The sequence below is a fragment of the Diceros bicornis genome, chromosome 9, assembly GCF_020826845.1.
Source record: "Diceros bicornis minor isolate mBicDic1 chromosome 9, mDicBic1.mat.cur, whole genome shotgun sequence".
Lineage (NCBI taxonomy): Eukaryota > Metazoa > Chordata > Mammalia > Perissodactyla > Rhinocerotidae > Diceros > Diceros bicornis.
The window spans coordinates 51,729,181-51,750,382 of record NC_080748.1 but is presented as its reverse complement, the minus strand read 5'-3'; the positions used below and the strand labels follow the sequence as shown (position 1 = coordinate 51,750,382).

Sequence of the window (21,202 nt, the reverse complement as noted above, 5' to 3'; positions counted from 1 at the left end):
TATACTCTATTTCTAAGCTCTAACCTAGACTAAGGAGAGGTTCTAGACAGGATGTGAATAACAGGAGGGAGGAATCATCAGAGGCCATCTTAGAGGCTACTATATGCCTGGGGAAAATACTCCCCAGGTACTTTTCAAGTAAATTAAAATATTTATTTATTATTTAACTCTTTATGGTAAAACGTCTCACAGATAATGAAATTGGAATATGGTCTCTTGATTAAACAACAGTATTCCGCATATGTTATTCTTGCTGATTTCATGCTATAGTTATGAAAGAGTATGAACATATGCTTAAGAAATATGTGCTGAGGTCTTAAGGATTAAAGGAGGAAGATGGTTCAAACATACGTACACATTCACAGAGCGAGAGAGACAGAAAGATAATTAAAAAGCAAATGTGGCAAAATGTAAACAATTGGGGAATTTGGGTAAGGAGCTGAATTAGTTTCCTAGGGCAGGTATAACAAATTATTCCAACCTTGGTGGCTTAAAGCAGTGGAAATTTATTTTCTCACGGTTCTGAAGGCCAGGAGTCTAAAATCAAGGTGTCAGCAGGGACGAGCTCCCTCCAAGAAGCTGTAAAGAAGAATCCATTCTTTATCTCTTCTAGTTTCTGGTGGCCATCAGCATTCCACAAAATTCTGATCTCTGTCTCTGTCTTCACTTTGCCTCCTCCTCTTCTCTGTCTTCTCTTCTGTCTCTCTCAGATCTCTCTCTTTCTCTTATACAGACACTTGTCATTGGATTTAGGGCCCATTCTAAACCAGGAGGATCTCCTTGTCTCAAGATTCTTAACTACATCTGTGAAAAGCCTTTTTCCAAACAAGCCAACATTACTAGGCTCTGGGAATTAGACATAGACATATATTTTTGAGGGGCTACCGTTCAATCCACTATAGGGGTACATAGGAATTCTTTCTGCAGTGCTTGCAATTTTTCCGTAAGTTTAAAATTATTTAAAAGTGTTAGAGAACAAAAAACAGAGATTATATTTTCAAATTCTATAATAATCCCAAGATCATTGCATCTGACAAGCCAACTTTATTTTAAAGATAAAACTTAAAAAAAATATGTACAGATACATCAAATTGGAATAAGGTGTTTTGTGAATTTGTGCTTCATCATTCACTGTTTGAAGTCGGTGTAGATTATGTGATGTCAAAACTCTCTTTCACATTGCCTGGCCTCTCAAACTTTTGCTTTAATCTTCTTAGAACATTTAGGATATCAAAGGTCACTTTTATTTCAAAAGGAAGAACTATGTTCCCAATTTTACTATCTTTGTAGGAAGACTAAATGAGACTTTCTATGATGTTAATTGCCACAAGATGACAACTTTTTCTCAGATAGTAGGGTCTTGAAGCCCAAAGGAATATTTTTGTTTTATTTGATCTTTGATTAATTTGTCTTCTTTTCAAAAACATATGTTGATCTAAAGAATCACCCTTTTTTTCAATTTGTAAGTAGTCATTCTGCTCTAAATTTGATTGTTTCTTACCTACATATTGAGTTAAAGTGGCGTTAGACGTATTTCCACTATGTAAAATGACGAATGAATCCAATCAAATAAGTCTATATAAAATGATAGTCTATTCACATATAAACCATGAGGTTTTGAAACCATGAAACATGAAACCATGAAGACCAAGATGAGATTCCGTTGAAGCAACTGCACAATAAAACATAACACCCACACACACACAGCCCCACACCCACACTGTTACACATATACACGGAACACTTTTAATCCTATACTGAGACAAATGGAGTAGCTAACAGAATAAAGATGGAAGACAAAATGTTTTACTAATTATAATAATTAGCTACTTAACAGTCGGGATGGGTCACTCTAGTCTAGAAATGCTTCTTGAGGCTTGCAGATTGTGTTTATTAAGCATGTAGCACATTGTTTATGTTAAGTAAATATTGGCTACATAAATGTGTGTATCATGAATGATTTAATGAATTAATTCACACAATAGCCAAACATAGTCAAGCATAAATGTATTGAAGTTAAATCAAATAGTCATGGGATGGATGGAATTTTAATCAAATATGAGTGTGTGTGTGTGTGTGTGTGTGTGTGTGTATAAGTACATATGATGCTTTTTTCTTGGACAATCTTTAAGAACCGTGGAGTCATAGACTCTGAAGCTGAAAGCAAACTCAGGTGGTCATCTGGTTCTATGCCTTTCTTCAAGAGACAAGCAATTATTAGCCCCATGATCTATTAAGCCACATTTTCTTTAGCATGTGACAGCTAAGGTGATGCTGATCGAAAAATATTACTCTCCATTCTTAAACAATTTCACATGCACATAGATGTTTAACAAGCGCCTTTTCAGAGCTATTATGAGAAAACACTAGCAGCCTTGGTCTGGAGGAGTAATTTATGACAGCTAGATAAATGGTGTCCAAGATCACCTTGGTTGCATTAGCCATGCAGCAGCCTACCCCTGCACTACCGTCTTTCTTTAACCCTGGTGACATGTGATAAAAAAATAACAACACAGTGAGTCCTACTTCAGCTGCTTACTGTGTTTCTTCTAGTACATGCTGCCTCAGATCATCTGTCAGTAAGTTAACAGAGGAGGGAGTGGGGGGAGAAACTGCAGAGGAGGGAGTGAGCGAGTGAGTGTGAGAGGAGTGTAGTTAATAGAAGGGCTTGTGTCCATGACTCCCCTCCCCAAACTTTCTTCTCTTTTGGTTCATTAACTAGAAATGTGGAAAGGTGAGGGAGATGAATTTAACTTGTTCTGACATTAGTTAGATACAGAAAAGTGTGGTGACTTCCACATTTCTGCCCCAGAGAGAGTTAATTGGGAAATGTGTTGTGTGGTTAGGTGTTGTAACGAAAAATAAAGAAATGATTGAGGAGAACAGTGGAATCAAGTTATCAGCATGAAGGCAAGTGTGCTGAAGTTTTTAGCCGCTTGCAAAATTGAGAGATACTATCAGGACTATGCAAACACATTGCTCTGATTAATTTTCCTGGGGTGAAATATGAAAATATTTATAAACTTGAGAATCCTGCCAGGAATAAAATTTTCTCTGTGATGTAATAAGTTAAAATAAGCCATAACTTGTATCTATCTTATATGAAACTGTAAAAATGTTTAAATAATAAAGAACCGAATAAAAAGATTTCACTGTGAGAGTAAAAAGAATCCGTGTTGGGGTGTTACTCTAAGTTGCTTAAAATGTTGAAGAAGTTTCAATAAACAAAGTAAAGGCTAATTTATCTTAGAGGATTTTATATTTGATTTGCTAAATATTGTTATGGAAGTTGTATTTTATTACCCTTTCTTTAGGCTCTTTTTTATGTATAAAAAGCTACTTTTTCAATATGAAGGTAAAAGGTGTTCAAAGTCAAAAGATTAGATCTTTAGTTTAGTAATATTGAATAATTCAATTATAATGTAGAAAAACTATATTTCACTCCAGTTTTCCTTTTTGGATATGGAATTAAAGATTTTAATTGTACATTCTTTTGTAGATTCCTTAAGAATATATTTGAACAAATCATTGATACAAAGAGAAGGGTTAATTGAGAAAGAAACATACTAATATACAAAACATTTATATGAAGCTCTAGAAATATTCTATTGTCAGTCCAAACAGAACAAACTAAAATGAGATAATTGGGAAGGTGCCCATAAAGTCAGCCTGAATATATTATCACAACTATATATGAGATAATATTTGTTTTGAAAAGATTCTATGGCCGTGTAAACTCAGTCTCATTAGAGACTGCATTTAAAAGGCTTATAAAGTTACTCATTAATGTTATCTTGTTGTATCTCCACAGCTTTTTCATTAAAGAAAATTCAGCAGAAAGCATTTTCTCCTGATAGCAGGAACCAATTTGCAATAAATGTTCTGGAAACCACTAGGGAAGCCATTACTGAGGTCTAATAAAAACAGACAAGCGTAACTTGTTCTATATTTTTGTTTCAATCACATACAGATGAGACCCCGCTTTCCACACCAACCGCAAGAGACAGCCTTGACAAACTTTCTCTAACTGGGCATGGACAGCCTCTACCTCCAGGTTTTCCATCTCCTTTTCTGTTTCCTGATGGACTGTCTTCCATAGAGACACTTCTGACTAACATACAGGTAGGCCTTTTTGCAATCTGGAAGAAAGGAAAACGGAAGACCCAGTTGTACATTTTTTCCCAAATTCATACGATTTCAGTTTAATCAATTCATAAGATTGACTGAACCATGATATTGAACTTTTTCTAGCAATTTAAGATTTTAAACTTGCTACGCTAATCAAATTGGTTGAAATACTCAAATATGCGTATTAAGACTTAATAAAAACTTAAATGAAAGTGACTTGGGCATTTTAAAAATCATTCTGCCTAAATGCTCTCCTTATTGCCAACTAATGGAGGGAATCTAAGTTTGTTTGATTTACTAAATGATGGCACACCAGTTCAATAAATATTTGGTTATTTTTAAACTGCTAGCCTTCCAATGAGGAAATGTTATGTTTAGTCATTTAAAATGTGTCTAATATAAAAGAGTCCAAAAAAATCTCTTTTTTCATAAATTTGTTTCACTTAATAGGGTTTCTTCAAAGAATAGACTTCAAAAAGCCATCCAAAACTTTCTACGGATTTCCTATGTGGTCCTCAGGATGTATATTTTACGTACAGTACATTATGAATCAAAAATACTTACAGTTAACAATAACATAGAGCATGGAGCCAAAATAATAAGAGTGTTGGGGATAAAAGAAAGCATAATTTTCTTGCCCACACATGAAGTGATCATGTGGACCCCAGATGGAGATTTTTTGCCATCTACTTCTCCATATTTGGAGTAGCTAGTAGTAAGAATGTGTTTACAGATATTGTGCTGGTAACTTTTTCTTTTAATTTTTACTCTAGCACTCCATCCTTCGTGATATTTTTCTGTACATTTCCTACCATATTAAACTTTCTCCCAGTAGAAATGTAATTAATTTTATTTACCTCTCCAAGGACATAACAGAAGGCCTTTAATGTAACATGTCTTCTCATCTATTAATATGGCGTTTTTAGTACTAATGTAATTAGAGTCTCCAAAACTGTATTCAACTTTAAGGTTTTATATCTCAGTAATTGAAATAAATCATCAATTTAGCCTAAACTTAATCAAGGCCCAATAATTGTTAAATTTTAAAATAAACATAAGACACTTTTTTTCTACTTTTGACCCATATTATTGTTTTCTATAAGGTAGAGTTTTTAATGAATTTCTCTTTTGTTAAATTAAATGCTTTTGGAAAATATCCCTCAATATTTCTGAATTTACACTCTGAAAAGTAAGATAACAATTCATTTTCTTATGTATAGAACTCCATATGAAGTAAAGAAAAAGCTAAGCATTTACTGAAAATTCTCGATCTAGTTGTATGTATCTTCACTAACTAAAACCTCTTTAACCAGGAAAGTGGTAATTTAATTTCACTTTCAGCAGAGAAAACATTTTTGAGTTTCATCGGTAATAAGCCAGCTTGCTCATCTGAAGAGTGTGTTTACACCTGGATTCTTGCATTGTGTGTGAACACCACACCTCTAAGTCAAGTACTGTCGGTTTGGGAGTATTTATCCACCCACCTCAAGCCAGTAATACCCAGACTAGAAATGCTATTTGCATCACTTCAAACTGTAATCATTTCTTTAAAAAAAAAAAAAAAGAGAAAGAAAAGAAAACCCCAGTTTTAAAATGTACAGATTTTAGATCAATGATTTATTTTATTGAAGGTATCTCTACATTTAATATACTCTCCTTTTCAACCTTCCAGCCAACCTTGAGGATATATTTCAGCAAGAGTTGATGATAGGATGGTAGTCAAGGCAAACTAAATTATTTATTTCTAGTACCAAATCATAGAGATCTGGGTTCGATAAAGTTAGAACACCTACAATAAGAATACTTCATTAAAAATAAACTTATTCTTGTCTACTTCAGCCTTACATATATGCATGTGTGTATTTAGATATAGGTATTATATATTTATATGCATGTGTTTAATACATATATATACATGTATATGTGCATGCACATATGTGTATATAAGGTAAAATAAAGATTAAAAATCTTAGTGTCCCATGCACAGTAATGCACACACACACACATAATACATACATGCATATATACATGTACACATATACACACACACATACTGGATTTATGTTCAGTAATGCTTTCACATGATTTTGCAAAAAGTCATAGATGCTAGCTCTTTTATTATTGCCACATTTATTGAGTTATAGTAATATCCTAGGAATGGTATAGAGTGTTTAAACAGTCATGACCCTGGCTTATTGGGCATATAGTATAAATGTGTTTGCTGTCCAAATTCTAATTTGGGTAATTACATTCTGCCTACCTCAATTTCCTCTGCAATTTCAATTATATATAATGGAGTTCTCTGCTTTCTATTTCAAAATGGTGACATACTTTTTTTGCAGTAAGTTTAAAGCTCTATATTTCCTTTGGAGATATTTTATCAGGATAGCAATGAAAAAGAATTGACTTGGAAATGTTTACATTTTTCAAATTATACAATTTCTTATCTGAAATTAAAGATTTATTATGTATATTTGCTATTTTAATTAAACCTAAGACTTTGGGTTATATTTAAATTTAATGTACAGAAAGTCTATTTTTTCTTAGCATTAATGACCAAAAAACTCATCAAAATAATATTTTTAAGGAGTTATTGTTCTACTATTCAATAATTTAATTTCATGATATTCTATAATTTGAAGATTCTCAATTTAAAACTTGTAATGGTTACTACAGATGTCCGTTCCATGACACATTATCAAAATTGAATTTTCATGTTATTTCTTTGTGCTTTAAAAGAGGACCTGTAGAAAAATACTATATACCAGTATTTCTAAATATACTATGCATACTATATATAGCATAGAAAAATATATATACTATATATAGCATAGAAATATATATATACTATATATAGTATAAAAACGTATAATATATGTATACTTTTTAGTAGATCTTTGGACACCAGATTTTTGTTAACTCCTAGAACTATACTGTTCTTTCTTGAAACTTGATTGTTTTAGAAACTAAAAGTAATCATGGATAAAAATATCTACAGTAAAGGACGGTAATTTCACTTTAGCGAATGGTATGGATTCATTCCAGATTTTGCTTTTCGGGATTTTTAAAAATTTATTTTGTGTGGAATTCTACCTGTTTGTTTCAATGTGGGCAGTCTTTTATTATGGCTTCCTTATTCAAACATGTCCATGGAGAACTCCCTGTGAGATTTTAGGCGAAGAAACTAGAATTTAGTGTCAATTTACTGGATGTGACACCTTCTAACATTGGCTACCATTGGAACACGCTCAAAGGAGAATTTTACCCACTATTGTCAACCTGAGCTTTCATACTGTAAATCGTAACTAGGATCTATTTGTACGTAGGATTGGGAACAAATAATTTACGTTGTTTATCCTATTACAAGAATTATTTAAAACGACTTACAAATATTAAAATAAGAATAGGTAAATAAGTAAAAAGTAGAAAGGCAAAATAAGGTAGACAATATAAAAGTTAGGAGTGAGATTAGCATTGAAGATATATGCCATAAGGGGGTATATAATAGCAGTTTGGTGCACTATGGTTTGTCTATATGAAGGAATTAAACAAACAAGGTAGACATAAAAGGATGTTAAAACCACAATAAATGGCAGTCCTAGATTGATTCACTATGGTCTAATAAATAAAAATAATCCAACTGTGGTGTTTAAGAAGTATTCTCTACTTCTGTGTTTTAGGAAAAAAAATGAAAAAGAATTGACTTAATATTAAGACTAAAATACTCTGGTTATATAGCTTCCAGACTTTACGTTTCAATGCCATGGCCAATAATGTTATATTTTACACATTTTAAATGAATCAATTAGTTGCATTATTAATACATAATTTTAATTGTAACAGAGTTACAGAAAAGAATTAGGAGGAAACTTTTCAAAAAGATGAACAATAGGAGCTGGCCGGGGGGCGTAGTGGTTAAGTTCACCTGCTCTGCTTTGGCAGCCCAGGGTCCGTGGGTTCAGATCCCAGGCGTGGACCTATGCACTGCTTATCAAGCCATGCTGTGGCAGGCATCTCACATATAACATAGAGGAAGATGGGCACAGATATTAGCCCAGGGCCAATCTTCCTCAGCAAAAAGAGGAGGATTGGCAACAGATGTTAGCTCAGCCTAATCTTTCTCACACACACACACAAAAATGATAAACAACAAAATAAGACATTGGCTTCAAAATATGGGTAGACTAACATCAGATAAATTGGTCTTACAATATATCTTTTTATCTTTAATCATAATTATATATTATAAGTCTTCTCATCTTTGTTCCCATTACCAATTTGTGAAAAGAGATCATTAAAAAAAACAGTAAAATATATCCAATATTCTAAACACAGTTTACTATGATGCAAAAAATAGCATTTATCTCTTAAAAATCTGGACTATATACTATATTTACTAGTTTATGTCATATGCAACAAAAAGTAATACAATAATAGTAAAATATAATATTTATTGAACAATGTGTCATTATACAAGAAGAATACTTCTGTGTGTCTCCTCTACTCTAATACTTTACTCCAACACTACTTCACTTCTGACACTTCTGATCACCGAATTTTTCCCACATCAAGCAATTCTACAACACTAGCTGGATGCCTACAATTTAACTCAATTCGGACACTATCTACCTGGAGATAGCATCAGACTCCACAGGTTAAGAGTTCTGTCCCCTAAGACTGCCCCCACTTTAGAGGCCAATTCCAAATCCAGGTTGTAGTCTGTGCTTCTGACCAACCAGCTATGGATATAGATATATAAATACACAGGAGGAGGTTCCCACCACCCCCTCCTCGGGTTCAGTTAATTTGCTAGAGCCACTCACAGAACTCATTTTACTTGCTAGATTCCCTGTTTATTATAAAAGAATATAACACAGGAACAGCCAGATGGAGGAAATGCATAGGGCAAGGTAGGTGGGAAGGGGCGCAAAGCTTCCATGCCTTCTCTGAGCATGCCACCCACCCAGCACTTCCACATGTTGACCAACCCAGAAGCTCTCTGAACCCCATCTCTTTGAGTTTTTATGGAGGTTTCATTACATAGGCGTGACTGATTAAATTATTCGCCATTGGTGATTAATTCAACCTCTAGCTCCTTTGTCCACCCTGGAGGTCAGGGGAGTGGGGCTGAAAGTTCTAACCCTCTGATGGCAGAATTGGTTCCTCTGACAACCAGAATCCATCTTTAGGGGCTTTCCAAAAGTCACCTTATTAATATAAACTCAGGTGTAGTTGAAAGGGTCTTATTATGAATAACAAAAGATACCCATTTCACCTTTATTATTCTTATCACTTAGGAAATTCCACCCATTGTAGGATTTCTGTGCCAAGATTGGTTTGAAGACCAAATATATGTTGCTTATTATAAGTGACAGTATTACACTCAGTCTTTATGCTAATTGTATACAGTATTACTCTTTATAACCTTATACATTGGATTTCATTGTTGTCGCCATTTTACAGATGAGAAAATGGAGGCAGATAAGCCATTTGATCAAGTTCACACAATGGTGGTAGAGTCTAGATTTAAACATAGGCAGGCTAATTGCAGAGCCCATGTTGCCATATTATCATACATGATCATAAATCATAAGATGAGTTTGTATCTGAAGTGCTTTTGATGGAGAGTCCATCTCCAAAGTCCATCGACTTTGGAGAACAGTAACCATAACATTAAACCAAGTATATTGTATCTTTTGTTACAAGAGCTTCTGTGAAAATGCATTAGTTGATAATGTTCTATCATATTGTTTTCTGTGTACAAAAGTTTCTGGTTTCAAGGGACGCTCGCTATTCCTTCTCATCCTGGAAAGAAACATTAAAAGAAAAAAAGGTTAAATAAGCTGGGGAGTTCTGATCTAGGCTTAGTCAACTTACTAGTTTGAGATCTTGGACAAGTCACTTGATCTTTCTGGTGACCTTGATTTTCTCTAAAAGGTTTTAGTTAGAATGAATGATCTCTGAAATCCCCTTTAGCTAGGGTATTTACTCTTATTAGAAGCAACACATTATTGAGCACAAATCTTGTCACATGAGTTTCAATGATACTCAAGGAACCTTATCATCTGATTCTGAAATAAATTTGTATAAAATACAAACATTGACCAAGTAAGCTTTTCCTCTAGGATCTAACTAGCATATTAAGAAATGTTTCTTTCAAAACAATATTACTTTAAGTCCTCTTATACAAGCAGATGTTTGTACTTTCTAGGCTGTGGAAATAGTTGAAACACTGCCAGATCAATTAATGATCCTTTTAAAAGAAATATATACTCATTCTCTGAAAAATGATGAAAATAATTTAGTTTACAAGATAGATCATTTTAAAAAACAAAAATATTTGTATATTATGACAGCTATTATGCCTCACTTCAGGAAAAGAAATTTGAGGCCAAAGAGCTATTATCTCTTATAATTGTTATGCTATAGAGTAAGCTTAAAATGCATTTCTTTGGAATTGTCATTATCCAACTTCAACATTATGAGAACCTCCCCTTGGAGAAAAATGCATATTTTAAACCTCGTATCTTTTACTGTAATTCACCTTGTTATCACAGAACTTTGCTCGATACTGTATGTCCACATGAGACCCAGCATTTAGAGTGACCTTTTACATATGATCTACCTGGAAAATTTACAGAAGTTACACAAATCTGAAAGTACTGTTATCACTGATGATTAAAATGGTGTCCTATTGATTTGTAGATGTTGTGAAGACTACTTGCTATTGCTTTTCCCAGCCCCCTGCTGCATTGAAATTTAATCGGTTTTCTGTAATTTTTGCAGGAGAGCTGTCATGGGCAATAACATATTTTTGCATATGCATCAGTTTGGCTCTAGTGCAGATTTTTGTTCACACTGGACTCCTACTGATGTGCACTGATTTAAAGTCTAAAAATGAAACAATTTTATATAGCTTATAAGTAGTCCCTAGAGGGTATTGGATCCTAAAAGCTAATATTTTTCAGACATAATCAGCAGGAATAGGTAATGTATTACCATTAGCGACATTAGCAGCAACTGTAACAAAAGGAAACAGTAAACATAAATGCTCTTAGCAACTTCATAGTTTACAACAAATATTAATATAAAATTACACAAATTAGAGTTGCAGTTTAACATTATTCAACATGTTTATTCATAATGATTGTTTCATATTTAAAGAACACCAAAATATTGTGTTTTGTCAGCCAAGGACAATAATAGTTTAATAGTAATTTATTTTAAACAGCTACTGATAATACAACCAATCAACACATTAAGTGGTGCCAACATTGGCATCTTGCTAAATAATCTCTAGACATTGCACAGAGAGTACATCTTTCAAAGATAAGTCAACGAGAGCAATCAGAGCAGAAAATTAGAATTTGGTATCTTAGAATTAAAATACAGCTAAACTAAAGTTTTAATTGGGGTGATCTAAAAGGGCACTTGATGTAATGATCTCTTTCATTTGTTACTAATTGTTTGTTCCTGGTGAAGAAGAAACGTACACAGGAATGTTGCTGAATTGAGTAAGATGGCAGTTTCCTAAGCAGCTAAGTTTTATTTGTAAAAACAAAAGAGTAGGGAGGGGCCAATTGCTGGTAGAAATCCTCCATTTTGTTTCATATCACAAGAATTATAGCAGGAAACTCAGGGTCAGGTATAACAAATATGAAATAATTTATATGTGCTTGAAAAGAGAATAAAAATGGCTATGACAATGGTGGTGGGCTGAACGAAGGGTACATCTCTATTGGCTAACAAGTCAAGACGCAGTTGAAATTCTTGATTTAAACTGCTTACATTGTCTCTTGTGTAGGGATGGCACCAACTTCCATTTCATTTATAATTTCAGTTGAAAATTTCAGTCTGATGTTCATGGACCAAAGCAAAATATCTTCTACTTCAAAATAGCATTTGGTATTACTGAGTTGATAAGGATAGAAATTTTACTCCAATTTTTACTAATAATTTCATTAATAATTTTCTAAAGCATCTTAGGAGAGAACACATGCAGAATGCTTTGTGTGTGTTTTACATATTCTCATGATCTCATTTTCAAAAACCATAGAATACTACTAAATTTTTAAAATAGCTTGCAGTAAGTTAAATTATATATAAATAAAAGATTCCACAATCAGTTGTATAAATAAACTTTGCTTTTACCGTTTGCTCTTGAATTATTATACTGTCAAATAGTGCCCTAAAAAGTTATTCTCTATTTTAACCATTTTGAATGATTTTTAAAATTAATTCACTATTAAGCCACTAAGTTTTGGATGCCTTAAATATATTATGTATCTCAAAAAAAATATACCAGTACTATGATTTCTGTTCATCAAATGTTTAAAATCTACTCTATGGTAGGCGTTCTCTGGGCCCTGGGGGCATACTACCAATGAGAGAAAATGTCCCTGCCCCAGAGAGCTTACATTTTTGTCGAGGAGACACAACATAAAGCAGTAAACAAGTAAATACATAATACTATTACATAATAATAAATGCTGTGAGGAATTTTAAGGAGGGAATAACAAGGTGGGTTTTGAGGGCTCTACCAGATAGGGTGGCAAGAGAAAGCCTTTCTTGCGTGGTGACTGAGTAGTGAAATGAAATGAGGGCATGAGCCATACAAAAATCAGGAGGAAAAGCAGTCAGGAGGGAAACAGAAAGGGTGAAGTTCCCGGAGCAGAAACAAATTTGTGCCTTGAGGAATGAAGACTCAACCGTTGTGTCTAGTGTAAGCTCGTTAGGGAGTGGTGGAGAATGAGATAGGTGGGTACTGCCAGGATTGTGTGGTGTTGTATAAACCATGTCAGATAATTACTTGGGGAAGAGTTTCAGCCTGATTTTCTTTACAGTTCTTATTTTGTAGACAGGCTTATATGCTGCTCTCATTTGGCTTTAAATCTAGATATTCTAATTAGAAGCAATTGAACCTGAATGCCATAAATATTTGTCTTCCTAAAATAGTTTAATTAGATTTAGAAGTTTTGTACTTATTAGTATTTGTCCTAGTGAGTACAGAGTGAATGCACAACAAGAATTAAAGAATTTGATAAGTGGGTTCCTCTCTTTTAAAATGCTTTTAAGTAATGCATGAAATGTGCTTTGTACCAAAATATTACAATTCTGAATACCTTCTTTGTACAGGGGCTCTTGAAAGTTGCCATAGATAATGCCAGAGCTCAAGAAAAACAGGTCCAACTGGAAAAAACAGAGCTGAAGATGGATTTTTTAAGGGAAAGAGAACTAAGGGAAACACTTGAGAAGCAGTTGGCTATGGAACAAAAGAATAGAGGTATTTTCAAACTTCCAAATAAGTTTAATACTTTATGCAAAATATTCAACATTACAATGCTATGTTTGGTGATTTACTCTGAGACTGTAGCTTTTTTGTTAATTTACTTGTGGCTAAAGCTCAGAGCAGGATCTGAATCCTGGGCTCATTGCGTTTCTTCATCGCCAAAGTACATGGTTTCTCTTTGGTTCATACCTCAGGGAATTGAAGTATATCCATTATATCATTTATCACGTAATTCTTATTGCTTATAGAGTTTAACAAATTCATAATTTTAAGATAACAATGAGCTCTGATAAGGTGACAGCCATGAAGAAAAAGTTTATATTCACTCACAATTGCCCTTTGAAAAACTTGAGGTAAAGTCATAAAGCTAAAATAGAGAATACCGATTATTCAAGCAAAGCAGATTTAGTAAGATATTTATCAACTGAAATTGAAGCCTGATGAGTATCAGAACAAATGACCAAAGTTGAGTGTTTGTATAATTTTCTTTCTGAATGCCTCATTTTCATCCAACAAGGTCGAGTACACATTAGAGTAAGAACCAATGTGAATTTTTATTGGGTAAAAATAATGATATCATCAATCTATGAATTGCTTCCTTTAACACACTTTACAGTGCATGTACAGATAATTTTGAAGGTCGTTCATATTTGTGTGTTTACTTATGTATGAGTTTGAAGAGTATTTTCTCTAAAACCAACTTCCCCTTTGCCTCAGCTATTAGATTGTTCTAAGTATTGTAGAAGGGAGCTCCTTTTCTCTCATTTAATAATTATCCAATATAAATACTCCACATATTCTCCTTTTATGTGTTTGATATGGTCATTTGAAAATCGTTGTTTTTGTTTTGCTTTTAAAACTGGCAGGAATTAGTAGGTTTTTCATTAGTTACTCCAAAGCAACAGCCAGTGGGTTCCTGGAATGAGGTTGGGTTGGGAAGCTGTCACCCCACGTGTACAGCACAGTTCTAAATAAAGTGGCTTCACGTAAATTTAGGTACTAAATAAAACAAGATAAACATTGATAATGGGATATGTTCCAAGTGAATAATGAAGATTGCTCAAAGAGTTCATTATATGGAACCATCTTCAGTGACATAGCCATGTCTTGGATTTTGTTTTTACCAAAAGAAGTTTTTGATTACAAGACTTAAAGTCAGACCCTTGAATTCCTAAAGTAACCTTTTGGTTACTTGACTTTTAGAATTTTATTGGTTCAAACATGTCTGGAGAATTTACATTCTGTTTTATTCCTTTAACCACTAGAGGGCAAAATATTTCACAGATCACGCCATGAACCTCCCATTTAATTAATTATGAAAAATAAATTAAAGGTAATAACTGCCAATAATTATGTATTAGGAATGTATCTATTGAAGCAGTGTATTACCCTGAAGCGAGAACATGGCAATCCTATTTGGTTCAATCACATGAGAGGAAGCAATGAGCGATCAACGGCAAGGCACTGGGTATTGAACTTTTAGTGTAACGGAAGGTTACAATCCAAATAAATAATTCAGAGATTACTGTTTCTTTTCAAAGAGGCTTATAAGCAATCATCTTTGGAAAGGGAAATGGTAGGCATTTTGTTAAGACAAGCTATGATTTTCACACTATTAAAAAAAAGGAAATTAGCATTTATTTGAAATCAGTTTTTTTTTTCTTGTAAGACTCTAGCCAATGTACATTTTGGAAAAAAAAAAAACAGTTTCTGTTAATATATGATACTAGCAACAAACTCAACAAGTTAGTGGTCTGTCAATTTAACTATATTAATAATTATGAAAACAGGATATGTGGAAATTAGAAATTGAAACTAAAATTCTTACTTGAACTATTATTACCTTATTTTATATTTTGACTAAATAATGTGTTAAATAAAAATGTTGTTCTTTAATCTGTAGTAAGAAATCAAATAGTAAACTTGGAATGATTACTTCTTATGACTCACTCAAGTCGAAGGATTTTCTCCTACTGATTCTGTCACATTCATATCCACAATGTTTATCAACCATCAAAAAAAAATTATTTCAAAGAAAAATACATGTATGCTTCCCATATTCTGAGTGCTTACATTATATATAGTATTATACAAGTTAAAACAATTATCATACTGAAAGTACAGTTAACATACACTTTGTGAAGAACATTTATTTGTTATTATTCATTAACAATGTATTATATACAAATATTTAAATTGTCCAGTAGGAGAAAAATTGTATCATAATCAACTTTTTGTATCATAATCTACTTTTTAAAATATAACTAGTACCTTATTTTTAGTAGTAGCACATTATTAGTAGTAGTGAAGTTTTATACTCCATCAGATTCCTGCAGAGTAAAAGCATAATTTTCTTGAAATTTGTTACAGTGAACATAAATTTTCTGTGAAGAAATTATTAATATCTCTGAGCAACTTACAATAGCTTCATCCAGAAAAATTTATGCTTATATGTGTTAACAATAATTAAGAGTATTTAACTCCTCATATACAATAATATTTATTGCATTTTCTAAAATTTTAAGAAAGAATTATTAGAAACCTAGTTGGTGTAACGTGGTTTTGCAAAGCGTTTGTAGGGGAAATGCTCCATTTGATATTCAAAATTGGTGCCTTATAAAGAGACGGGAGACATACTTTTAAAGGTTTGCACTATTCAAACTACTGTGCACTATTCTGATTCAAGGGCAGAGTCTAAGCCACAAAATTCGTTTAATCAGGCTTCCTTTATCAGTGAATATATATTTACTAAAATTAGTTTCCCATTAACTCTGTTCCTCTATATGACAATTAAAGGCATTCTTGTAATGTAATGGTTCAAGGCTAAATAAAAATTGGCCTCCTTGGACATTTCACTGGAATTTATTTTAGGTAAAGGTGGGGTTTTTTTGAACTTCCTCTGCAGAGGTAGACTCAGTCCAGCAGAAAACAAATGAATATTGTAAAAAACATAGATCATTTGTAAGTTTGAATATTGCAAAAATTTTTTAAAAAATGATCTAAATATACTCTCTTTTAGCCATAGTTCAAAAGAGGCTAAAGAAGGAGAAGAAGGCAAAGAGAAAATTGCAGGAAGCACTTGAATTTGAGACAAAACGGCGTGAGCAAGCAGAACAAACGCTAAAACAGGCAGCTTCTACAGATAGTCTCAGGGTCTTAAATGGTAAGAGGGTGCATCTTTATGCCTGGCTGACTAACTTTCGTTTTTAATACTCAAAAGACAATTTAGACGTGTGTTTGTGGTTTTGTACATTTCTGTGTCTTATGATTCATTAAACTGTGCTGGTTGGGAAGAATAGTCACACGTGTTGGGGAAATGCTTTATTTCAAAGGTGTTTCCACTGTTTGTTACTTAACGCCAGTATCTGGGACCTGGCATTGCTTTTCTGTTTAACCAAATCTGTCTCTACCGAAACGTGATAAAATATTAATCTGAGAACTTCCCAACCCCTATCCCATTTTATGAACAATTTTCCATTACTCATTCATCTATTCAAATCTTTCGATAATTCTTATGGTTATAGTCTTTGTTCAACCTTTAAAAGATGACAAAGATTTATGTAATTTTAATTCAGCACCAACGTAACAGGTTGCTCTTTTTTTTAAAGGACAGTAGGAATCAGATGAAATATGTGTCACTCTTACCTTTCTGTGCTTTTAGACTCTCTGACCCCAGAGATAGAAGCTGACCGCAGTGGCGGCAGAACAGATGCTGAAAGGACAATACAAGGTAGGAATTTGCAAAAGGCTATAAATCTAGATCTTGCTGTATGAGTTTTTCCTCAGCTTTAGCCTGCTATTCAAGCATGTAGCCTACCATCTGGGCCACATCAAAACAAGTTCAAACAAGGTCAAGTTCATCTTGCTTGTTTATATGAGTGAATTCATTTTGTGCTGATAGATTTTCTTTAAATTAACAGGTCATTTCTGTTTATACAATGCAATTAAAAAGGAATAATTAATTTTAAACAATGTATGATTTAATCTTGGACACAGTAAATGTGTTTTATTGAATGCTTGAAACCCAATCCAATGCAGGAAGAGTTTATAAATTTTATTCTATATCAATAAAAGCATGGGTTAATCAAATAAGTAGTTCTTAGAATTTAAAAATTTCTTCTGGTTTCTGTGACAGATACTGCAAGGTACATGCAAAATAGACTAGTTGAATGTTAACAATAAATAAGATTGTTTAGTCCTATGTGAATTTTCCAAATGTTCTGTATGCCATTATATACATTTTAATAACACAAATCTGCTGAGCAAAATGATATGTAGAATGCTAAAGGGAGTTGCATTACACACTCAGAAGAGCTAAATATGTATATTGCCGAGACCATACTATTAGGAAAGAACAAAATCTGAAGGTAGCATTTATAGTCTAACATGTATTCTAGACAACAAACTCAACCTAACAACATGAATACTAAACAGTAAAAAAAGCATTTGTTTTCTATTTTAAGTGAAGATGATTCTTCAAAGGGAATCCTAAAATGATTAACTGCTATAATCCTTCTGATTGTTTTTATTTTGTGTTTTAAGCTCAATCAGTTTTGGAATATTGTTTGACATTAACTGTGTTACTTGATCAGCTCCGAAAGTGTCACTCTTGGTTTATTGTAAAGGAAATATGCTTTTGTAAAGTATCACATATACAATAAGTAAAAATCAGAAAACTTGAAGAAACACTCCTGGAGAATGTTTTTTGCCTCTGTTTTACCTGAGGCCATGACAATTACTTTTCAAATCCTAAGGCTTGAACCGTATGTTATTATGAGACATCTCCTTAAATATATATGCAATTGTGGATGTAGAAAAGCCTTTATTTTTTTAAGGCATTATGGATTTCAGCAAAATTATGTATATGTGAGTGTGTATAATATTATTAAAATCATAAGATTTCTGTTGTGTCTTTCTTTTAAAAATTGCATACATATGTTAACAAATTACTATAGCAAAGCTAGTCCTCTTTATCAGGGAATAACCTCAAGAAGGCCAATGTAAACATCAGCCCTGGTTTGTGTGTTTAGGGACCACTCATGCACTAACTAGCTAATGTCCTAAGTGGTCTAAGAAAGCACATGAGTCTCCAGGTAGACGTGATATATAAATTATCTGGTATCTACAGAATCCTCAAGATTGTCAGAACTTAATCCAAGAAAAATTATGGACCATATATTCCTGCATATAAATGGGAAATTTGTCTTTGATATTAAGAAGTGATTAGGCAATGATTAAACATTTTTGCATAGTTGACATAATATATAGTCTCTGAGTTTGCTATTAGTAATATTTTAGTTATCAGTAAGGTTACAGTTATTTTTGTTTGAATTTGTAAAATTCATATATATTCAAATATACACTTTAATATGGATAAAGTCTTGCTTATAAGGTTGACATATTGACAATTCTCAATTTCTATTGTGATTTGATTATTCTGAATGAGATTTTTAATCATAAATTGCTTTGCTTCTGCAGTCCAGAATGCTATAAGTTGGGTAACAGAGAAAACCTACCCAAATAACTTTATAATTAAGGAAACATAACATTTGAACAACAATTATACATAGTGACTTAAAGTCAAATATAAATGACTGTGGGGTTATTTAATGCTTTGGTTTAATTGTAATATGAAATCTTTATTCACTTCATTCATTCATTCAGCCAGTCGATTAAAAAGATGTGTCCCTCAATTCTATTGCAAATAATACTAAAGAGACCATTTTTTGCTACTCTAACTCCACTAAAATAGCTCATTTAGCCTTTTAAAGCTTTTTTTTTTATCTTTAGACTAAATAAATACATTTGGAAGCTAACAAACCCAACAAAATTACCTGCTAACAGAAGAAATCAAATAAAAAAGACTTCAGTTAAATTCAGAGTCTAAGCACAAGAATGGGATAGGCAAAAAAGAAAGAACCAGGACTCATGACTAATTTGTGACATGGTCTGTCATGCATTTTGGGAGCTGTGAGCACCTGCTGCTTCACAATTCAAGAATGACACCTGAAAATTACACAATGTTATAAGCCAATATGGCCTCAATAAAATAATTAAAGAGAAAAAAAAAAAGAATGACACAAACACAGCCCCTTGCTCCCTTCATTTTCTCGCTCTTGGTGCCTGTATCCTTTGTTGCTCCCAATCCAGTCATAAATGAAATTATTCTCCATTCCAAAACAAGCTCAACTTAATTAGGAAATACAAAGGAAACCCACGTTTCTTTATGCTTGTCATGTATTTATTTATTTATAACATCTTGGCAATAAATAAATACCATGCTTGGCCCAAGAGTTAGTTACCTAGCAGTTGGGCACTTGCTCAAGTGCCAAGTCATTACCCCCAAATAAGGACATCAGGTTAGTTAGACTAAATATTGCCTCACTGGCATTTGGTACCACCATTTCTGTAAAACTATAGAGGAGGGGAGGAGGAAACCAGAAAGCAGTTTAGAAAATATTCTTGAGCAAAGATGCCCTAAATAATTTACTTATCTTAAATAAGTAAGGTAAATCAGCTCATACTACACAAGGATAAATTCTTCATTGCTGATATTTCTAATAACTAAATCAAAATTCATGAATTTGGTGAAGATATTATGAATATAGAATAAACTTGGAAAAACTACAAAAACAACTTGTTTTAGGAGTTAAATTGTGTGTTGATTAACTCTCTCATGCGTTGAGTTACAGATTTGTATGTCATGATGTGTGTTAGAATTTGAAAAATTTCTTACTTGAAAGCTTTTTCTAATATCTTTTGCATATATAGAATATACAGAGTTCATATAAATATTCATTGAACAGTTTTTTGGACTAGTTAATAAATATCTTCCCAAACCGCTTCTGCCCCCACACATATAAATGCACATCCACCCAATGTGCAGCCAAATCTATAATAAGATGGCTTTCTTCAGTTAAGTTTTAGTCTCTTGTTATTCTCTCTCCCTAGGGAATGACGTCCACTTAAATGGTTTATTTAACGTACATATTTTTAGGCCCCATGGCTTAGTGGTTAAGTGCTCGCACTCCGATGCTGGCGGCCCGGGTTCGTATCCCAGGCACGCACCAATGCACCGCTTCTCCGGCCATGCTGAGGCCGCCTCCCACATACAGCAACTAGAAGGATGTGCAACTATGACATACAACTATCTACTGGGGCTTTGGGGGAAAAATAAGTAAATAAATAAAAATTATAATAAAAAAAAACTTACATATTTTGACAATTAAAAAAAATATCTCTCCAGCCCATTCAGACATCTCTTCAGAGCTCCAGATAATATCCAGCTTGTATTTGGCTGTCTCACAGGGACCTAAGGTCCAGTGCACAAAATTGAAAGGATCTTTCACCCCTATTCCCCTGCAAACCTGTCTTCATCCAGCGTTCCTTCTCTATGGTACCCTCATCTGTCCGATCCAATATCCTCCTTAATACATAACGAGGGAAGAGTGGAGCTTGACATTTCCCTTCCTCGGCCTCCACACACAGTCACAACTCTTCCCCCTCACTCTCTGTGCTTCTGCCATGCCAGAATTTTTTTGATTTCCCGAAAGCCTCACATCTTTCTCCATCTACCAGGGACATTTTTCTCTCTTCCCTGCCTTTACTTACCCATACTTTAAGTCTCATCTTAGAAGTCACTTTCTGCAGGGACACTTCCCAGACTCCACACCCGCCCTTGCAGCACCTCCCTGCCGCCTGGGTCTAGTTCCATCTCTTGGAAGTTTTTACTATATCTTTCACTTTTCCATAATAACATGCTGTGCATTGGTAGTTTCTTGTTCG

The 21,202-nt window shown here is 33.4% G+C and overlaps 1 protein-coding gene across 1 annotated transcript in view; it reads left to right on the top strand.

Annotated features, from left to right (window-relative positions):
- The window catches only part of DACH1 (dachshund family transcription factor 1), a 409,856-nt gene that overhangs the window by 358,331 nt on the left and 30,323 nt on the right, over window positions 1-21,202 (top strand). The window contains exons 7-10 of the mRNA XM_058548287.1: window positions 3,971-4,122; window positions 13,264-13,411; window positions 16,437-16,580; window positions 17,079-17,147. Coding sequence (XP_058404270.1) covers window positions 3,971-4,122; window positions 13,264-13,411; window positions 16,437-16,580; window positions 17,079-17,147 — 513 coding nt within the window. The remainder of the gene's footprint in view (window positions 1-3,970; window positions 4,123-13,263; window positions 13,412-16,436; window positions 16,581-17,078; window positions 17,148-21,202) is intronic.